Source organism: Felis catus, chromosome E2 (genome assembly GCF_018350175.1).
Source record: "Felis catus isolate Fca126 chromosome E2, F.catus_Fca126_mat1.0, whole genome shotgun sequence".
Classification (NCBI taxonomy): Eukaryota; Metazoa; Chordata; class Mammalia; order Carnivora; family Felidae; genus Felis; species Felis catus.
In genome coordinates, this window is record NC_058382.1 from 740303 (window position 1) to 755197 (window position 14895).

At 47.3% G+C, this 14895-nt stretch overlaps 2 protein-coding genes across 4 annotated transcripts in view; both read left to right on the plus strand.

Moving 5' to 3' along the window:
- Nucleotides 1-654: 654 nt before the first annotated feature.
- Nucleotides 655-13002, plus strand: LOC101080879 (zinc finger protein 345-like). 3 transcript variants are annotated; one of them, XM_045046677.1, is made up of 4 exons: nucleotides 3066-3346; nucleotides 3646-4955; nucleotides 5062-5188; nucleotides 9178-13002. In XM_045046677.1, the coding sequence occupies exons 2-4, from the start codon at nucleotides 4926-4928 to the stop codon at nucleotides 11592-11594; spliced, it is 2574 nt and encodes an 857-aa protein (XP_044902612.1). In that variant the 5' UTR covers nucleotides 3066-3346; nucleotides 3646-4925; the 3' UTR covers nucleotides 11595-13002. The 3 variants fall into 3 exon arrangements, with proteins under 3 accessions (XP_023101435.1, XP_044902612.1, XP_023101436.1); XM_023245667.2 differs by lacking the exons at nucleotides 3066-3346; nucleotides 3646-4955 and adding an exon at nucleotides 655-2626; XM_023245668.2 differs by having other exon boundaries at nucleotides 3066-4955.
- The window catches only part of LOC101093727 (zinc finger protein 211-like), a 40896-nt gene continuing 31125 nt past the window's right edge, over nucleotides 5125-14895 (plus strand). Inside the window, exon 1 of the mRNA XM_045046679.1 lies at nucleotides 5125-5188. The gene's annotated coding sequence lies outside the window, so the exon portion shown is untranslated. The remainder of the gene's footprint in view (nucleotides 5189-14895) is intronic.

The following is a 14895-nucleotide window of genomic DNA, read 5'->3' on the forward strand; positions in this document are numbered from 1 at the left end:
CTCCTGTCCTGTATAACTGTGATCTCTACCAGCCATTTGTTTTCTGTCCTTTCCTTTGTCCTTGGGCAGCCAGGAGTGCCTGAGAAATGTCACACAAATCGCAAATGGGGTGGGGAGCATTTGTGGCCTGTCAGCTTGACTTATGCTCCTTCATCAAGTATATATGAAAATATGAAGTAAAAATATATGGATAAAAGTGTTTCTCAACAGATGGGACACAATCACGATTCAGGCAAGTGTAGAAGTGATGAAGTTTTGGGGTGATGGGGGGGTTCATGGGGTCAAGAGCCGACGGCCAAAAAAGAATTCTTGAAGATGTCTTTCCTGCAAAACGGTGATTTTATTAAAGCATGGGACAGGACTTGTGGGCAGGAAGAGCTGCACTGGGGTTGTGACAGGTAACTCATTATATACCCTCAGGTTGGGAGGGGGTCAGGGATAGAGTATCTCTCTAAGTAATTTTGGAAGCAAGGTTTCCAGGACCTTGAGAGGCTAGCTGTTGCTAGGGAAACATCATTTATCACCGTTTAATAAAGTCTCAGTGATGAGACCCTTTAGATTCATATCAGGGAACCATAAGCTTGGAGTATGATTGCCAGCATGTATCTTGGGACAGTTGAGAAGTTGACTTACAGGATCCTCGAGGTTGGGATAATGTGAAGCCAAGGTTCTCTTTTGCTCCCTGTAAAGTGTCATCCTTGAGGCAGCTGAAATCCTAAAAAGGTGGTCCTGAAATCCTAAAAGGGTGGTCACTCTGCCAGTCTCAAGGACTTGTCAATGGGCTATAGGCAGTAAGGAAATTTAATTTTTCATTGGCCTTAGTTTCCCACATTACCATGGCAAGCACTTAACCTCTTTCCTTTGTTGTTCAGTAGGCAGGCATGTCTAAGGAATATCACACATATTCCACTTGGTTGGGGACGGGGGTGCAGCCTGTATTTTGCCCCTCAGCCTGCCTCATACTCCCTCATCAGAACCAGTGGCTAACCTCGTCATTGTTCACCTAACTCAGGGTGGCCTACCATCCCTCTTCCATCTTCCCTGTCACTGACCTGTATAGGGTGTGACAAAGAAAACCACAGGCCTCAGATGGAGTCACTTCTGCTAGGCCATGTCACCAAACCTGGGCATAATACCTAAACTCATTGTACTCTCAACCAACCCCAGAAATTTAGTTTGGGGTTGGTCAGTCAGGAATATTGGGGTCAATACCAAAAAGGTAATTGGCCATATGGATGGACCCTTTCCATCACCAAAGATGAGGTATTCCCCTGATAAGACCTTTTTGTCCCATAACAAAGTGACCTCACCTGACATAATCCTTTTTTTCCTGTTTATGAAGTTCTTACCTTAGGCTTTCTGTAGCCCCTTGTTGCTTCCCTCTACTTGGTAGATGTGATGCTGCCCAATTCACAAATGAATGACTAATCCTAAAGACCTTTAAGATGCACTGGGCTGAATTTTTATGGTAACAGGGACTTTTCTATTGTTCTAACCAATTACAAACTGACTCTAACACTTCAGGCTGCAAGCATTTGAAGAGCAACAACATCTTTCCAGCTGTGCATAGACACATTTTGATGTCGGAACAAAGGCAGGAGGAAATGGCAGATAGAATTAAATTTCCTTATAACCCACAGCCCATTGACAACTACTTGAGGGTGGCAGAGTAAAATGTTTCTCCAGGAAATCCTACTGTCTTAATGCTAATGATTTGCTAGAGGGAAAAACAACCTTAGCTTGACAATAGCTAGGCCTCCAATATCCTGTGACTCTTCTTTAGCATAAGAAAATCTCATTGGAAACTTCACAGTGACTTACCTCCCCCAATTGCCAAATATATAACTAGTCTCTCCATATGGGTCCTGTCCCCGTGCTTTAAGAAAATCACCTTTTTGCACCAAAGATGTCTTCAAGAAATCTTTATTGGCCGTCAGCTACAGGCCACCCCACCATCACCCCAAATCTTCATTAATTTGACTTCTGAAGTACTGTACACAACGGAACGAGGTGTAATTTCCGTTAGGAAGAGGTCGTGGGAGCATCTAAAATAAGCTCTCCTTTGGAAGCTGATTGAGCTTCATGGGGTGTGAAATTAGGGCTCTTCTCGGTTTTTAACAAGGTTCAAAGCAGTTCCCCATGGGTAGGACCAGCACTTTCCAGTAACCTGCCAGGTGAGGCGTGTCCAGGCTCCGGGTGCAGAAGCTACTTCTGCTCCAAAGCTCCAGGGTACAGAACCCACTCTCAGCTACTGCACTGGGAGCTAAGGTACCCGGAAGACACTGGGCACGGAGGACAGAGCGAGGAGCCAACAAGGGAAAAGGAAGGGGATTTCTAGGCGTGCGCAGCCGCTGGGGGCGGGACTTCCGGCCTCACCCCTCGGACGACTTCTGGCCTTTCTTCAGGTCGGCTCAACCTCTAAGGTTCCGGAGCGGACTTTCGAGAACGAGGTGACAAACTGACAAAGCGCGAGGGGAGGCGACATCCCCGCCGCATAGACTGGGGGTCACGACTCGCTGACGCCACTCGGGCTGCTCCCCGCCGGGGCCGGAACTGGGACCGCGGGCTCGAGTGTCAGTTCTCCCACAGTCCGATGGCGGCGGCCGCGCCTAGGAACCCGGCTGAGGTAAACGCGCGGCCCCCAGGCCCACCCGCCCCGCCCCTGACCCTCCAGACCCGAGCGCGTGGCGCCTGCTCGCGTCCCTGCGGCCCAGGTCCCGGTGTCCGGGCCCGGGAGGCGCTCGCGGGCGGGGTCCCCGCGTCTGAGCGCCGGCGTAATGGGGTGCGGGAGCGGGCTGCAGGGGAGGGGCCGGCTGGTGCAGGGCTGCAGGGGGCCTGCGCCACCAGCGGGGCACGGCAGGTCTCGGTTGTTTCAGCGAACGCAAGGTGCAGCGGCGCCCGTGAGGCCTGTCACCTGGCTGCCTGAGCAGTCCATCCATGCTGGCGGTGTGCCAGGCGGTGTAAACCAGGTGTAAATAGATAGGCCCAATCTGGCTGCGGAGAGGACAGATTGCAGGGGTGGGGGGGCAGAGGGGGCAGGGAGCGCAGGAGGGGGTGCCTGCGCCAGGGTATGTCATCGTTGACGGGCCAGAACGGTCACCGTGGATGTCAGAGAAGCGGTTGAATTTTGGCCCCGGATTCGAGAAGGGCCAAGGCAAATTTGGGGTGTTGCAGGTGACAGGAGAAGGGAGGGGTCCCGGAATGCCTGGGGGCTTTGGTCCTTTGAAGTATAATCTGCCAGTTATTTGACGGGCAAAACTGAGTTTCTTTGAGAACCAAAGAGCAGCGCAGTTGGAACAAGCAAGCTGAGGCTCAACAGTAGGCCAGTCTGGAGGACACGAGAGAGGTAGGCTTTTTTAGAGGGGAAGGGGCTAAGTTGGGAAGGCTGTTAAAATCTACAAGTCCCTGAGAGTAAACTGGGAATTGAAAGTATAGTGGCTTCCCGTTGGCTGAGCTGTGGGTGGGGTGGTCCCCAAAGCCTGCCTTTTCCCCTCTGGGCTAGTAGAGGAGGTAGTTTCCCAGTCCCCAAGTTCAAGTGTGTCGTCCTGTGGGGTCTGCACTGATCATGGCGGTAGTGCGTGAGAGCTCCCCCAGCTGCGTCCTCCCGACTCCCTTTTAGTGAGGTTTCCCGTTATTAATTTTCAGCGGTCCTAGCAGCGGAAGGGGTGGACGCTCCCATCAGCTGGACGGAAGGTGGCAGTAGGTTGATTGTCCTTGGAGATCTCCCAAGTTGCTTGGACATCGTTAAGTCTTAGATGTTCAGAGAGGCGTGAGTGACGTCATCCAGTGGGCAGCGGGACAGGAAAACCCGGGAAACCGGGGCAGGTTTCAGGATGGAAACTTTGACAAGCGACGGCAGTAGTGTGGCCCCTGAGGAGGTTTGGATCACATTGAGGAGGGGGTGCAGACTAGGGGGGCAATGCTATTAGTAGGTCAGAGGGCCTTAGTGAGGTGTGCTGAAGAGTGGTTCCCTGGCTCAGCGCCTGGTTGGGGCTGCTGGGCAGTGCGGGCACAGGCGAAGGAGAGAGAAAGGTGTGGCAGATGGATGGGTGGGTAAGGCTTCCATGGCATGATGGGACAAGAGATGGCTGAGGACACCTAGGAGTCATTGCGGCAAGGTGACAGGGAGTCTGGGGCTGCCCTTTATTGAGTGGTGTAGGGCTTCACCAGAACTTTGTGGTGCGCTTTTCTGGTGTCCGGGCCGTTTCACAGTCTTGCTGATGGATAAGGTGTGGGGCCAGTGTGGTCACTTGTGCGTCTCTGTGCCTGGCAGGGAGACCTTTAGGGCTGGGCTTTTCACAAAGGTTCAGTGCAGAGTGGAGGGTTGTGACTGTTGGAGGGACAGCATGGGCAGCACAGAAGTATTAGAGGGACTGGGAGTATCTGAAACGGCCACGTGGCTGTGGGTGTGTGTCCCTGAAGCCAGGATCCCCGGCAGGCGAGGGGGACTTCTCGGCCGCATTTGAGGCTTTCCCTCTGGTGGGATCCATGAGAGTGCTGGGGTTGTAGTGGAACCTGTTTGGATTTGTCACACATCCTTTGCGTGTCATGTGACAGGTAGCAGTGTGAGTCAAGGGGCATCCTTTGGTGTGGGGCAGGAAGCTGTGGGGGCGCAACTGTGGGGTCTGAAGGTGTGAGGGAGATGCAGACTACAGGGTCATGTTCACTTGGAGAGGGAGTGTGAGTGTGAGCTTAGGGTCTCAGGGCCCTGGGATTGGAGACTGACTGGTCGAGGTGGGTCCATAATTGTCTGTGTTTGAGGGCACATTCGGGGAGACTCCACGGGAATTTCCAGGCAGAAAGGATGACGCTTGGGGGGCCAAACCCAGATTGGCCCCCACAGATTGCATCTACGCACCCCCTGCCTGTTATTGCTGAGGACCGAACACAGTGATTGGTGGGATGGTGAGGAGACGGTGGCATTAATGACACCAGGACCTGGTATTTATTCTGAGGTAGGAGCTGGGGTGGCTGGGGAGAATGGGGTGTATGTGTCAGGGCTTAGATTGTGGGTTCCCCGAGAGAGAATGTTCATGGTGCCATCTGTCCGTTTCATGACAGGGTGGTGTGACCTTTGAGGACATTGCCATCTACTTCTCCTGGAAGGAATGGAGACTTCTTGATGAGGCTCAGAGACGGCTGTACTATGACGTGATGCTGGAGAACTTTACACTTATATCCTCCCTGGGTAAGGCCCTCACCCTCCCCAGTGACCTGGACTGGGCTCTGTATTCCCGCTTTAGCCCCCAGCTGCCCATTCCCTAGGGGATGCTTTGTACCTCTTGGGTGTGGACTGTGGGCCCTGCTTGCTCCCCCAGCTTCCGTGGTGGTTGCATTTGTTGCTAAGGCTGGGGTGTTGGTGTGCCCTTTTCTCTCCCCTGCCGTTCCAGTGCTCTCTGTGCCGAACCCTCATAGGGTAGAAGAGTAGTCAGTCAGTGACGCTAATGGATTGTGCCTTACTTTCCCTCTGACCCACTGGGTCACTGTGTTCAGATCCGTGCCTTTTCTATGGCCCCTGTTTTGATACCTTCTTTTGGCTGACATTTCCTTGCCTGCCTCTGCTGGAAATTGCAAGGATTGCCTGGGTCGTACTTAAGAGGACTATGGGCTACTTCTCAAGAGTGTCTTGTATGGTTCTTTTGGTGGTGTTTACATCTCTTCTTCTACCTGCCCCCATCCATTCCGTTTCGTTGAGGTATGAACTGACCAGGAAGATTCCATTTCGAAAGTGTATTACATGAGGATTTGATCTGCTTGTACATTAGGAAACTAGTTCCAAATAGAAGGTAGTCAACACACCGATTAGTTGACATAATTACCTTTTGTGGTTCGTGAGAGGCTTAATATCTACTCCCTTAGCAAATTCCAAGCGTACAGTACAGTATTCACAAGTGTAGTTGACATGCTGTTAGGTCCTTAGAACTTAGTTAGCTTTAAAAAAATTTTTTTAGTGTTTTTTATTTATTTTGAGAGACAGAGAACGTGTGAGCAGGGGAGGGCCAGACTGAGGGAGGAAGACAAAATCTCAAGTAGGCTTCATGCTTAGCATTGAGCCAAGGTGAGATCATGATCTGAGCCGAAATCAGGAGGGGGATGTTTATCAGACTGGGCCACCCAGGCGCCCAGAACTTACTCATCTTATAAAGGGAAATGTGTTCCCCTGACCAGGATCTCTCCATTTCCCTCATTCCTTAGCTTTTAGCTTCCTACCTTCTGGGGGGGTGTGATTTTTTTTTTTTTTAATTTATTTATTTATTTATTTTGAGAGAGAGAGAGAACCAGCAGGGAATGGGCGAAGAAAGTGGGAGACAGGATCCCAAGTGGGCTCTGCTGACAGCAGGGAGCCTGGTGCGGGACTGTGCTCACGAACCCTGATATCTAGACTTGAGCCAAAGTCAGATGCTTAACCAACTGAGCCACCTAGGCGTCCCTGATTTTTCTTTTTTTAAAGAATATCTATAAGTGATATCATACAGGATTTGTTTTTTGCTGTATGGCTTATTTGATTAGCATAATGTATTCCAGGTTCATCCATGTTGTGGCAAGTGGCAGTGTTGCCTTCTTTTTTTTATGACCTATTATTTACGTATGTGTGTGTCCTAAATGTTCTTTGTCACTGTATTCGTTTATCTTTAAAATACAATTTATTTATGTATTTTAGTTTTTTAAAAGTATGCTCCGTGCCCAAAGTGGAGCTTGGACTCTGAACCCTGAGATTAAGAGTCCTGTACCCCACCACTGAGCCTGCCAGGTGCCCCTTCTTTGTCACTTTAAACACTCACCACACTTAGGGGCGCCTGGGTGACTCCTTCAGTTAAGCCTCCAACTTCTGCTCACATCATGATCTCGCGGTGAGTGAGTTCCAGCCCCGCATCAGGTTCTGTGCTGACACCTTAGAGCCTGGAGCCTGCTTCAGATTCTGTGTCTCCCTCCGTCTCTCTGCCCCTCCCCAACTCACACTCTCTCTGTCTTCATGAATAAATAAACCTTAAAGAAAACAACACTCACCACACTTCATGGTGTTTCCATATATTGGCTATTGTGAATAATACTGCGGTGGATGTGCAAGTGCAGGTCATTTGTGGAGTTTCTGATTTTGTTTCCTTGCGATACATACGTAGGAATGGCAATGATGGACCATATGGTAGTTCTGTTTTTAATTTTCTTGTCGGTCTTCCCTAATATTTTCCATAACTTGCCTATTTATATTCCCAGCAACAATGTTCAAGGGGTTTTTTTCCCTCCACATCCTCACCAACATGCTACCTCTTGACTTTTTTTTCTTTTACTGTTTATTTATTTCTGAGAGACACAGAGACAGAATACAAGTGGGTTGGGGCAGAGAGAGAGGGAGGCACAGAATTTGAAGCAGGCTTGAGGCTCTGAGCTGTCAGCACAGAGCCTGACATGGGGCTCAAACTCACGAGCTGTGAGATCATGACCTGAGCCGAAGTCAGACGCCCAACCTACTGAGCCACCCAGGTGCCCCTCTTGTGTATTTCTTTGGCTCTGCTGCAACTTTTGAATTTTGTACAGTGGTACTTGTTTTTGCTTTTTGTCTATGCTTTTGATGTCACATTCAAAAACTCATTGACAGGAATGAAGTTAGGATTTTCCATATGTTTTTCCTAGGAGTTTTAGGTTTTGATGTCCTGTGTTTAAGTCTTTATTCAATTTAGAGTTCATTTCCACAAGTGCTGGAAGATGGGGGTCCGGTTTCATTGTTTTGTCTTTTGGATATTCAGATCCCCGAGAGGAGAGTATTCTTTCCCCAGTGTATTCTTGGCATAATTGTCAAGGATTAATGGATTGTAGATGTGTGGGTTTCCTTCTGGGCTCTTTATTCCGTTGCACTGGTCTGTTTTTATGCTTTAGTGCTGTTTTATGTTTTAGTAGCATATTGTTTTGATTACTACAGCTTCGTAATAGAGTTTGAAATCACAAATGTCTGCCTTCAGCTTCGAACTTCTTTCTCAAGAGTGCTTTGGCCTTGAGGATTTGGATAACTCGGTGCGAGTGTCCCCTGGAGCAGGTAGCTGGCGTCTCCTGCGCAGGGACTGCAGTAGCATCTGCCCTGTGGCTGGTAGAGATGCCCCAGCTCGTTTCCTACCCATCTCCGTGTGTCTCTGATAAAAGTCTCCAGCCATCCTTTCTTCGTGCTTCTGCTCTCTTTTATGCTGCACAGTATAGTAGTCCGTCTTAATTGGGCCCTTGAGCCCTGTGAGTCTAAAGTCATTCATAGACAGCTGTTGAATTGATTTTTGTTGGTGTGAAAGATGGCATCTCCTATTCTACAGTCCTGCCAACATCAGTCACATAGGATACTTTTCTGAGTCTGTTGTGTGGAGGGCAGCTCTGGAATACCCCTGGCCATCTACTTTTTTTCCTACATTATTTCTACCCTCCCTGTGCCCTGTAGTTGCTCACTTAGCGCTTACAGGACAAGAGTGTTCTGTGTAGCATAGGACGGACATGATGCAGACAGGACCATGTGGCTTCACAGGGGGACCATTTCCGGTGAATGGCAGCCGGGGAAGGTGTGATATCACGACTCTGTTCAGCTCACACTAGGCAGCTTTGTTCAACCAGACTTTGATGCCATTGTCAAAGGCCACACCTCGTTCCTGTCTTTCCTTCTTTACTGTTGAGAGTTTGTGTACTTGTATGTTCTACTCCTTTGATAGTCCTGTGACTTCCAGCGCAGGGGTAATTGCTGTTTCTCGGGCCTCCGCATCCCACCCATTTCTCTCGCTGGACTTTCTGTTTACCGTAATATTCACCCCTGAACATTTTGCCATGAGATGTTCAGTGTCCTTAAACTGACTGTGAATAGCAGCAAATGTCTTGTGAATGGATTTTCTCACACTCTTCTGTTCAGCGAAACATCAGCAGCCAGAAAGGTCCTACACAAAGCTGTGGGAAGAGATGTAAGGTTTAGATTCCGGCTCTGTTCCTTGTGTCACATCTAAATTTGTATCCTTCTAGTGAGCGGTCCACAATGCTTTGACTTTAGGGGCCCAGTAATGCAGAGCAGGCACTCCTTCACCTGAATTCCAACTCCACTGTCTGGAACAGCATCTACTCAACTCGTGCCTACACGAGACAGGTGCATATGTGTGACGGGCTTACCCCTCACTGTAGTCACCATGTATTTCATGAGAGTTTCTTTGCGTTCAGGTTGCTGCTGTGGAGCAGAAGATGCGGAGGCACCCCTTGAACAGAGCGTTTCTGTAGGTGTGTCACAGGCCAGCACGCCCAAGGCAGCTCTGTCTTCCCGGAAGACCCACCCCTGTGAGATGTGTGGTCCGGTCTTGAGAGACGTTTTCCGCTTGGCTGAGTACCAGGGAAAACCAAGCAGCCAGAAACTGTTGAGGTGTGGGGCATGTGGAAAACGATTTTACTTCAGTGTAAACTTTCAGCAGCAGCCGGACCAGCATACGGGAGAGAAACCATTCAGAAATAGTGTGGACACGCTCTCTTTTATGAGGGGATATGGATTCCATGATTCAGGAAAGCCCTTTACCTGTACAGAGGTTCAGAAGGACTTCCTGCCTGGCGTGGTTCGTCTGCAGCAGTACGCCATTCATACTGGAGAGAAGCCAAACACAATCATCCAGTGCAGGGAAACTTTCCAGAATAGTAAAGGTCATTACACTTGGGGAAAATGCAAGGAAGACTTTGGTCCTGAGCATACACCCGTTCAGGATGAGAGTGTGCAGCCTGGAAGACCGTGTTTTGTGTGCAGTGAATGTGGGAAAACATTCAGGTACAAATCTTTATTGACTATCCACCAGAGATTCCATACTGCAGAAGGACATCATGAGTTTGGCAAAGGTGAAAAATCCATTAGGAAAAGGTCTGTCCTTAGTCAAAATGGAAAGGCTCACACTGGGTCCAGGCAGTACACGTGCAGCAAATGTGGGAAATCCATAAGCCACAAATCTGTGCTCATTCATCCCCAGAGAGGGCACAGTGGAGAAAATGTTTATGTTTGCAGTGGATGTTCAAAATCTTTTAGCCATGGTTCAGTTTTAAGTACTCAGAAGGTTCAATCTAGAGAAAGGCGTTATAAGTGTGGTGACTGTACAAAATGTTTTACCTCTATCTCTGCTCTCAGATATCATCAGAGATCTCACACAGGGGAAAGACCTTATCAGTGTAGGGAATGTGGGAAGACTTATATCTCCAGTACTGGCCTCCGATATCATCGCAGGGTTCACACTGGAGAAAGGCCTTATGAGTGCAGTGAATGTGGGAAAACTTTTACTGCTAGTTCTGTCCTCCATTATCATAAGAGAATTCACACTGTAGAAAGGCCTTATAAGTGCCATGAATGTGGCAAATCTTTTTTCTCTGCGTCTGACCTTCATTATCATCACAGAGTTCACAGTGCAGAAAAGCCGTATCAGTGCAATGAATGTGGCAAGTCCTTTCTCCGAAGAAACAGCCTCAATGTACATGTAAAGGTTCACTCAAGTGAAAGGCCTTATAAGTGTAATGAATGTGGAAAATCTTTGAAGTGGAAGGCAACATTCATTAAACACCAGAGAATTCACACAGGAGAAAGACCTTACAGGTGCAGTGAATGTGGCAAATCTTTTACCGCTAGTTCTGCTCTCCAGTATCATCGGAGAGTTCATACGGGAGAAAGGCCTTATGAGTGCAGTGAATGTGGGAAATCTTTTATCACTAGTTCTGTCCTCCATGAACACCGGAGAGTTCACACTGGAGAAAGGCCTTATGAGTGCAGGAAATGTGGGACATCTTTCTCCTCAACTTCTTCCCTCCGTCATCACCAGAGAGTTCACATTACAGAGAGGCCTTATGAGTGTGGTGAATGTGGCAAATCTTTCCTCTCTGGGTCTGACCTCCAGTATCACCAGAGAGTTCACACTGGAGAAAAGCCTTATAAGTGCAGTGAATGTGACAAGTCCTTTCTCCGAAGAAATAGCTTCACGGAACACATAAAAGTCCATTCAGGTGAAAGGCCTTATAAATGTAATGAATGTGGGAAATCTCTGAACTATAAGTCGACATTCATTCAACACCAGAGAATTCACACAGGAGAAAAGCCTTACCTATGCAATGAATGTGGAATGTCTTTTAGTCATAGTCGTGCCCTACGGTTTCATCGTCATTGTCACCTTGGAAGAAGTCCTTATGAGTGTAGTCAGTGTGGGAAATCTTTTACTTCTAATTCTTCCTTCATGTCACACCAGAGAATTCACACTGGAGAAAAGCCTTATGAGTGCGGTGAATGTGGGAAGGCTTTCACTGCTCGTTCTCTCCTCTATTCTCACCGGATTGTTCACACGGAAGAAAGGCCTTATGAATGCAGTGAATGTGGCAAGTCCTTTCCCCGAAGAACTACCCTCAATGTACACATAAAGGTTCACTCAGCTGAACGGCCTTATAAGTGTAATGAATGTGGGAAATCATTGAAGTATAGATCCACATTCATAAAACACCAGAGAATTCACACAGGAGAAAGGCCTTATGAGTGCAGTGAATGTGGGAAGGCTTTTATCAGTCATCCAGCTCTTAGTTATCATCGCAAGAGTGCACACAAGAGAAAGGCCTTAGGAGTGCCATGAATCTAGGAAGTCTTTCAACTAACTCTAAAAACGTACTCAACATGAGAAACTATATGGTAGAAAATGTTTTTATTCTTAACATGATGACCTGAATGCTCATGTTCACTAAAATTTCTATGTTGAATACCCATTCTGAAGGAATGGTATTTTTTTATTAACTTGTTGTATTTTTTATTTTTTTAAATTTACATCCAAATTAGCATATTGTGCAACAATAATTTCAGGAGTAGTCTGATGGAATAGTATTAACAGGTGATATCTTTGGGAGGTATTTCAGTTGAGAATGGTCAGGAGTGTGGAACACTCATGAGTGGGGTTAATATAATATCTCTAAAGCAAGTTTCCTTCCCCTATCAGTCATGTGAGGACCCTTGAGAAGATGATCTATAAATCAGGAAGCTGGTGGACCAGTCACAGAACCAGGCCATATGCGGAATGGTAGGTCAGATATACAGCCTCCACAACTGGGAAACTTCTTGTTTGTTTACAAGCCCCCTCCTTTGTGATATTTTGTTAGAGCAGCCTGAGCTGAGACAAATGTGAAGAATATGGGTAATCTTTTGACCAAAGATACAGTTTTGAAATCCGAATTCACCTTGGAGCAGGGCCTCATGGGTGAGGTACATGACCATTCCTTTAGTCCAGTGATCTGTCTTCATTCCACGCTCAGAGGTCACACTGCAGAAAGAATTTAAAGTAGCAGAGAAGGTGATGTTTCCTTGCTTCGTGTAATCACAGTGGAGGAGAACCGTTTGCGAGGCAGACACCTACCTGAGTTGAACTTTGTTCACCTGAATGTCCAGAGGGGAGTGACTTACCATAACTTGAAGCTATTTCAGAAAAATACAGAAGCTGCGTTGTGCTTTTGCTGTGTTTGGAGTCATTGCTCAATTGAAATCACTGCCAGTTTCTGTAGCAAAAGTCACTTCACCCCTGCCACTTGCCAGGTTCCCATCATGTGTATCAGCCACCACCCACCGTGCTCAAGCATGCTGACCTCTGCGCTTTGTCATTGGCGACGGACATTGTGGGTAATTGGAACTCCTTGTTCCCTTCTAAGTCAGGACGTGGATGTGACCCAGTGTTGACCCTCCTACCTGAACTGAGTTTGGGGTGGTGTCTTGCAGAGAGGCTGAGTCTCTTAGGACGTTGTTGGTCTCCTGATGTTTGTGATCAATGTGTGCAGCACCCAAGTCACCAGCACAGGAATTTGGTGCCACGTTTTGATCTGGTTTATGCATTAATAAATGCCTTTTTTGTTTAGTTACCTTTAACCTTATGTGTTGTATTCACTCAAAGGGGTTGAGAGCAGAAATGGCGTCTGCCAGCATGAAGAAGTGAACAGATTTCATTGCATCCCAAACTTACTGTGTCTTGGATAATTGTAAATAAAAAAATAAGTACGACACATACTGTGCAGCTTGGATGTGAATTCGCATCGTGACCCAACACCTTTGTTGTGGGCTGAATCGTGTACCCCAAATTCCCATGTTTAAGTTGTGACCTCCAGTATGTCAGAATGTGACTGTAGTTAGACATAGCATGTTTCATGAGAATGAAGTTGAAGTTTAATGAGAATGAGGTTATTAGGATGGAGTCTTAGTACTCTTAGTATGACTGGTGTCCTTAGAAAAAAAGGAGCTGAGAATAGTGGTACGGAAGGATGACCATTTGAAGACCAAGAAATCCCCATCTCCAAGCCAAGGAGAGAGGCCTCAGAAGAAACTGACCCTGCTGATACCTTATGTCCAATTTCTAGACTCCAGATTTGTGTGGAAGTAAATTTCTGTTGTCTAATCCCCTCGTGTGTCGGACACCGTTATGGCAGTTCTGGATAATACAGCCCCCTGTGTTGTATATCTGGCTTCTGTGTGGATGCCGGCAATTTTCCTGTGCTCAGAGGTCACCCTGAAGAGGAAGCATCTCCAGTGGTTATGAAACCATCTCCAGTGGTTGTGGAGACATCATGAATATTTTGCTTGTCCACAGCTGATACCACATACTGCCAGGCACTATTGAGTGGAATATCTACCCCAAATGCTTCCAAGGAGCCATGTGGCCTGACGTTCACTATTCGTGTGTTACACCACAGGGGCAAGGGAACTGTAATTGGTAATCTAGAAGATAGGGTAATGAGGGAATAGAGGAGACATCAGCCACTTAGTGGAGTGTATCTCTTATAAATATGTATCCACGGGTGTTGTAGTGACGGGGCAGGATCAGTGTGTACAGAAATTTTTCACTACCGACACATGTGTCCTGTGTCCAAGAGGTCACTGTCATAAAATAATCCAGAGGTGTCTGAACTCGCATATCCTCTCTGGTGTTTACGTCTCAAGGCCATCGTGCGAGAGAGGAAGAGGATACAAGACACGGGTGGTTTCATAGTCCAGAGAGGTAGCTTTTTGACACGCCTAGCCAACATTGTTGTTGGTACCAGCTGTGCCTGTGGCAGATCCTTGTTCTGAAACATTCACCTCCCAAGTAGTCTTCCAGGTACTCCCCAGCCTCCTTGGCTGTAAAAACTGGTCGTCCTGGAGTTGGTGGTGCAGGGACCGACTCCTCTTATGGGTGCCAAAGTCACGCTTCTGTCCCTGAGTCCGTAAATAAACCGTTTCTCCTCAAGCTGGACTTCTCAACCTTTTCCCTTGCTTAAGGTTTGGAGGTCATTTTGCGTATACGTCCCTTCCAGGCAATACTACTATTTTCTTCTCTGGAAGTATACCACTATTTACCCATTCATCTGTTTGGACCATTTGGGTTACTTAGAGTTTTGGCGTTTGTAAACAAAGTGCTCTCTCAAAATTTTCATTACCGTTCTCTATGTGGATAGAGGTTTCCTTTCTCTTGTGGTGTGACTCAAAGCGCAATGCCCGTCACAGGTAGGTTAGTGCTAATATTTTTAAGAAACTGCCAAAATGTGATCTAAACTTCAGTTCTGCATTCCCACCAGCATGTACGAGAGTTCCAGTGCCTCCAGTCCCTGCCACTACTTGATAGTGCCAGTCTGTAATGTCAGCCCATTTCATAAGTGTGTAGTGCTGTTGCCATTGCGTTTCCTAGGGGTGTTGATTTTGAGTATTTTTTCGTGTGTTTATTTACCACCTGTCTATCTCCTTTGGTACAATTTCTGTTCATATCGTTTGCCCATTATCTTTCCGATGAGTTATGGCTATTTCCATTTTCATTTACAAATAAGAAACGCATACAACAATGGTATGTATTCGAATTTTCCTCATTCTTAAATGGTGTGACATTTTGCTGTATGGAGTCATAGTAACGGTGTTAGGCTATTTCTTCA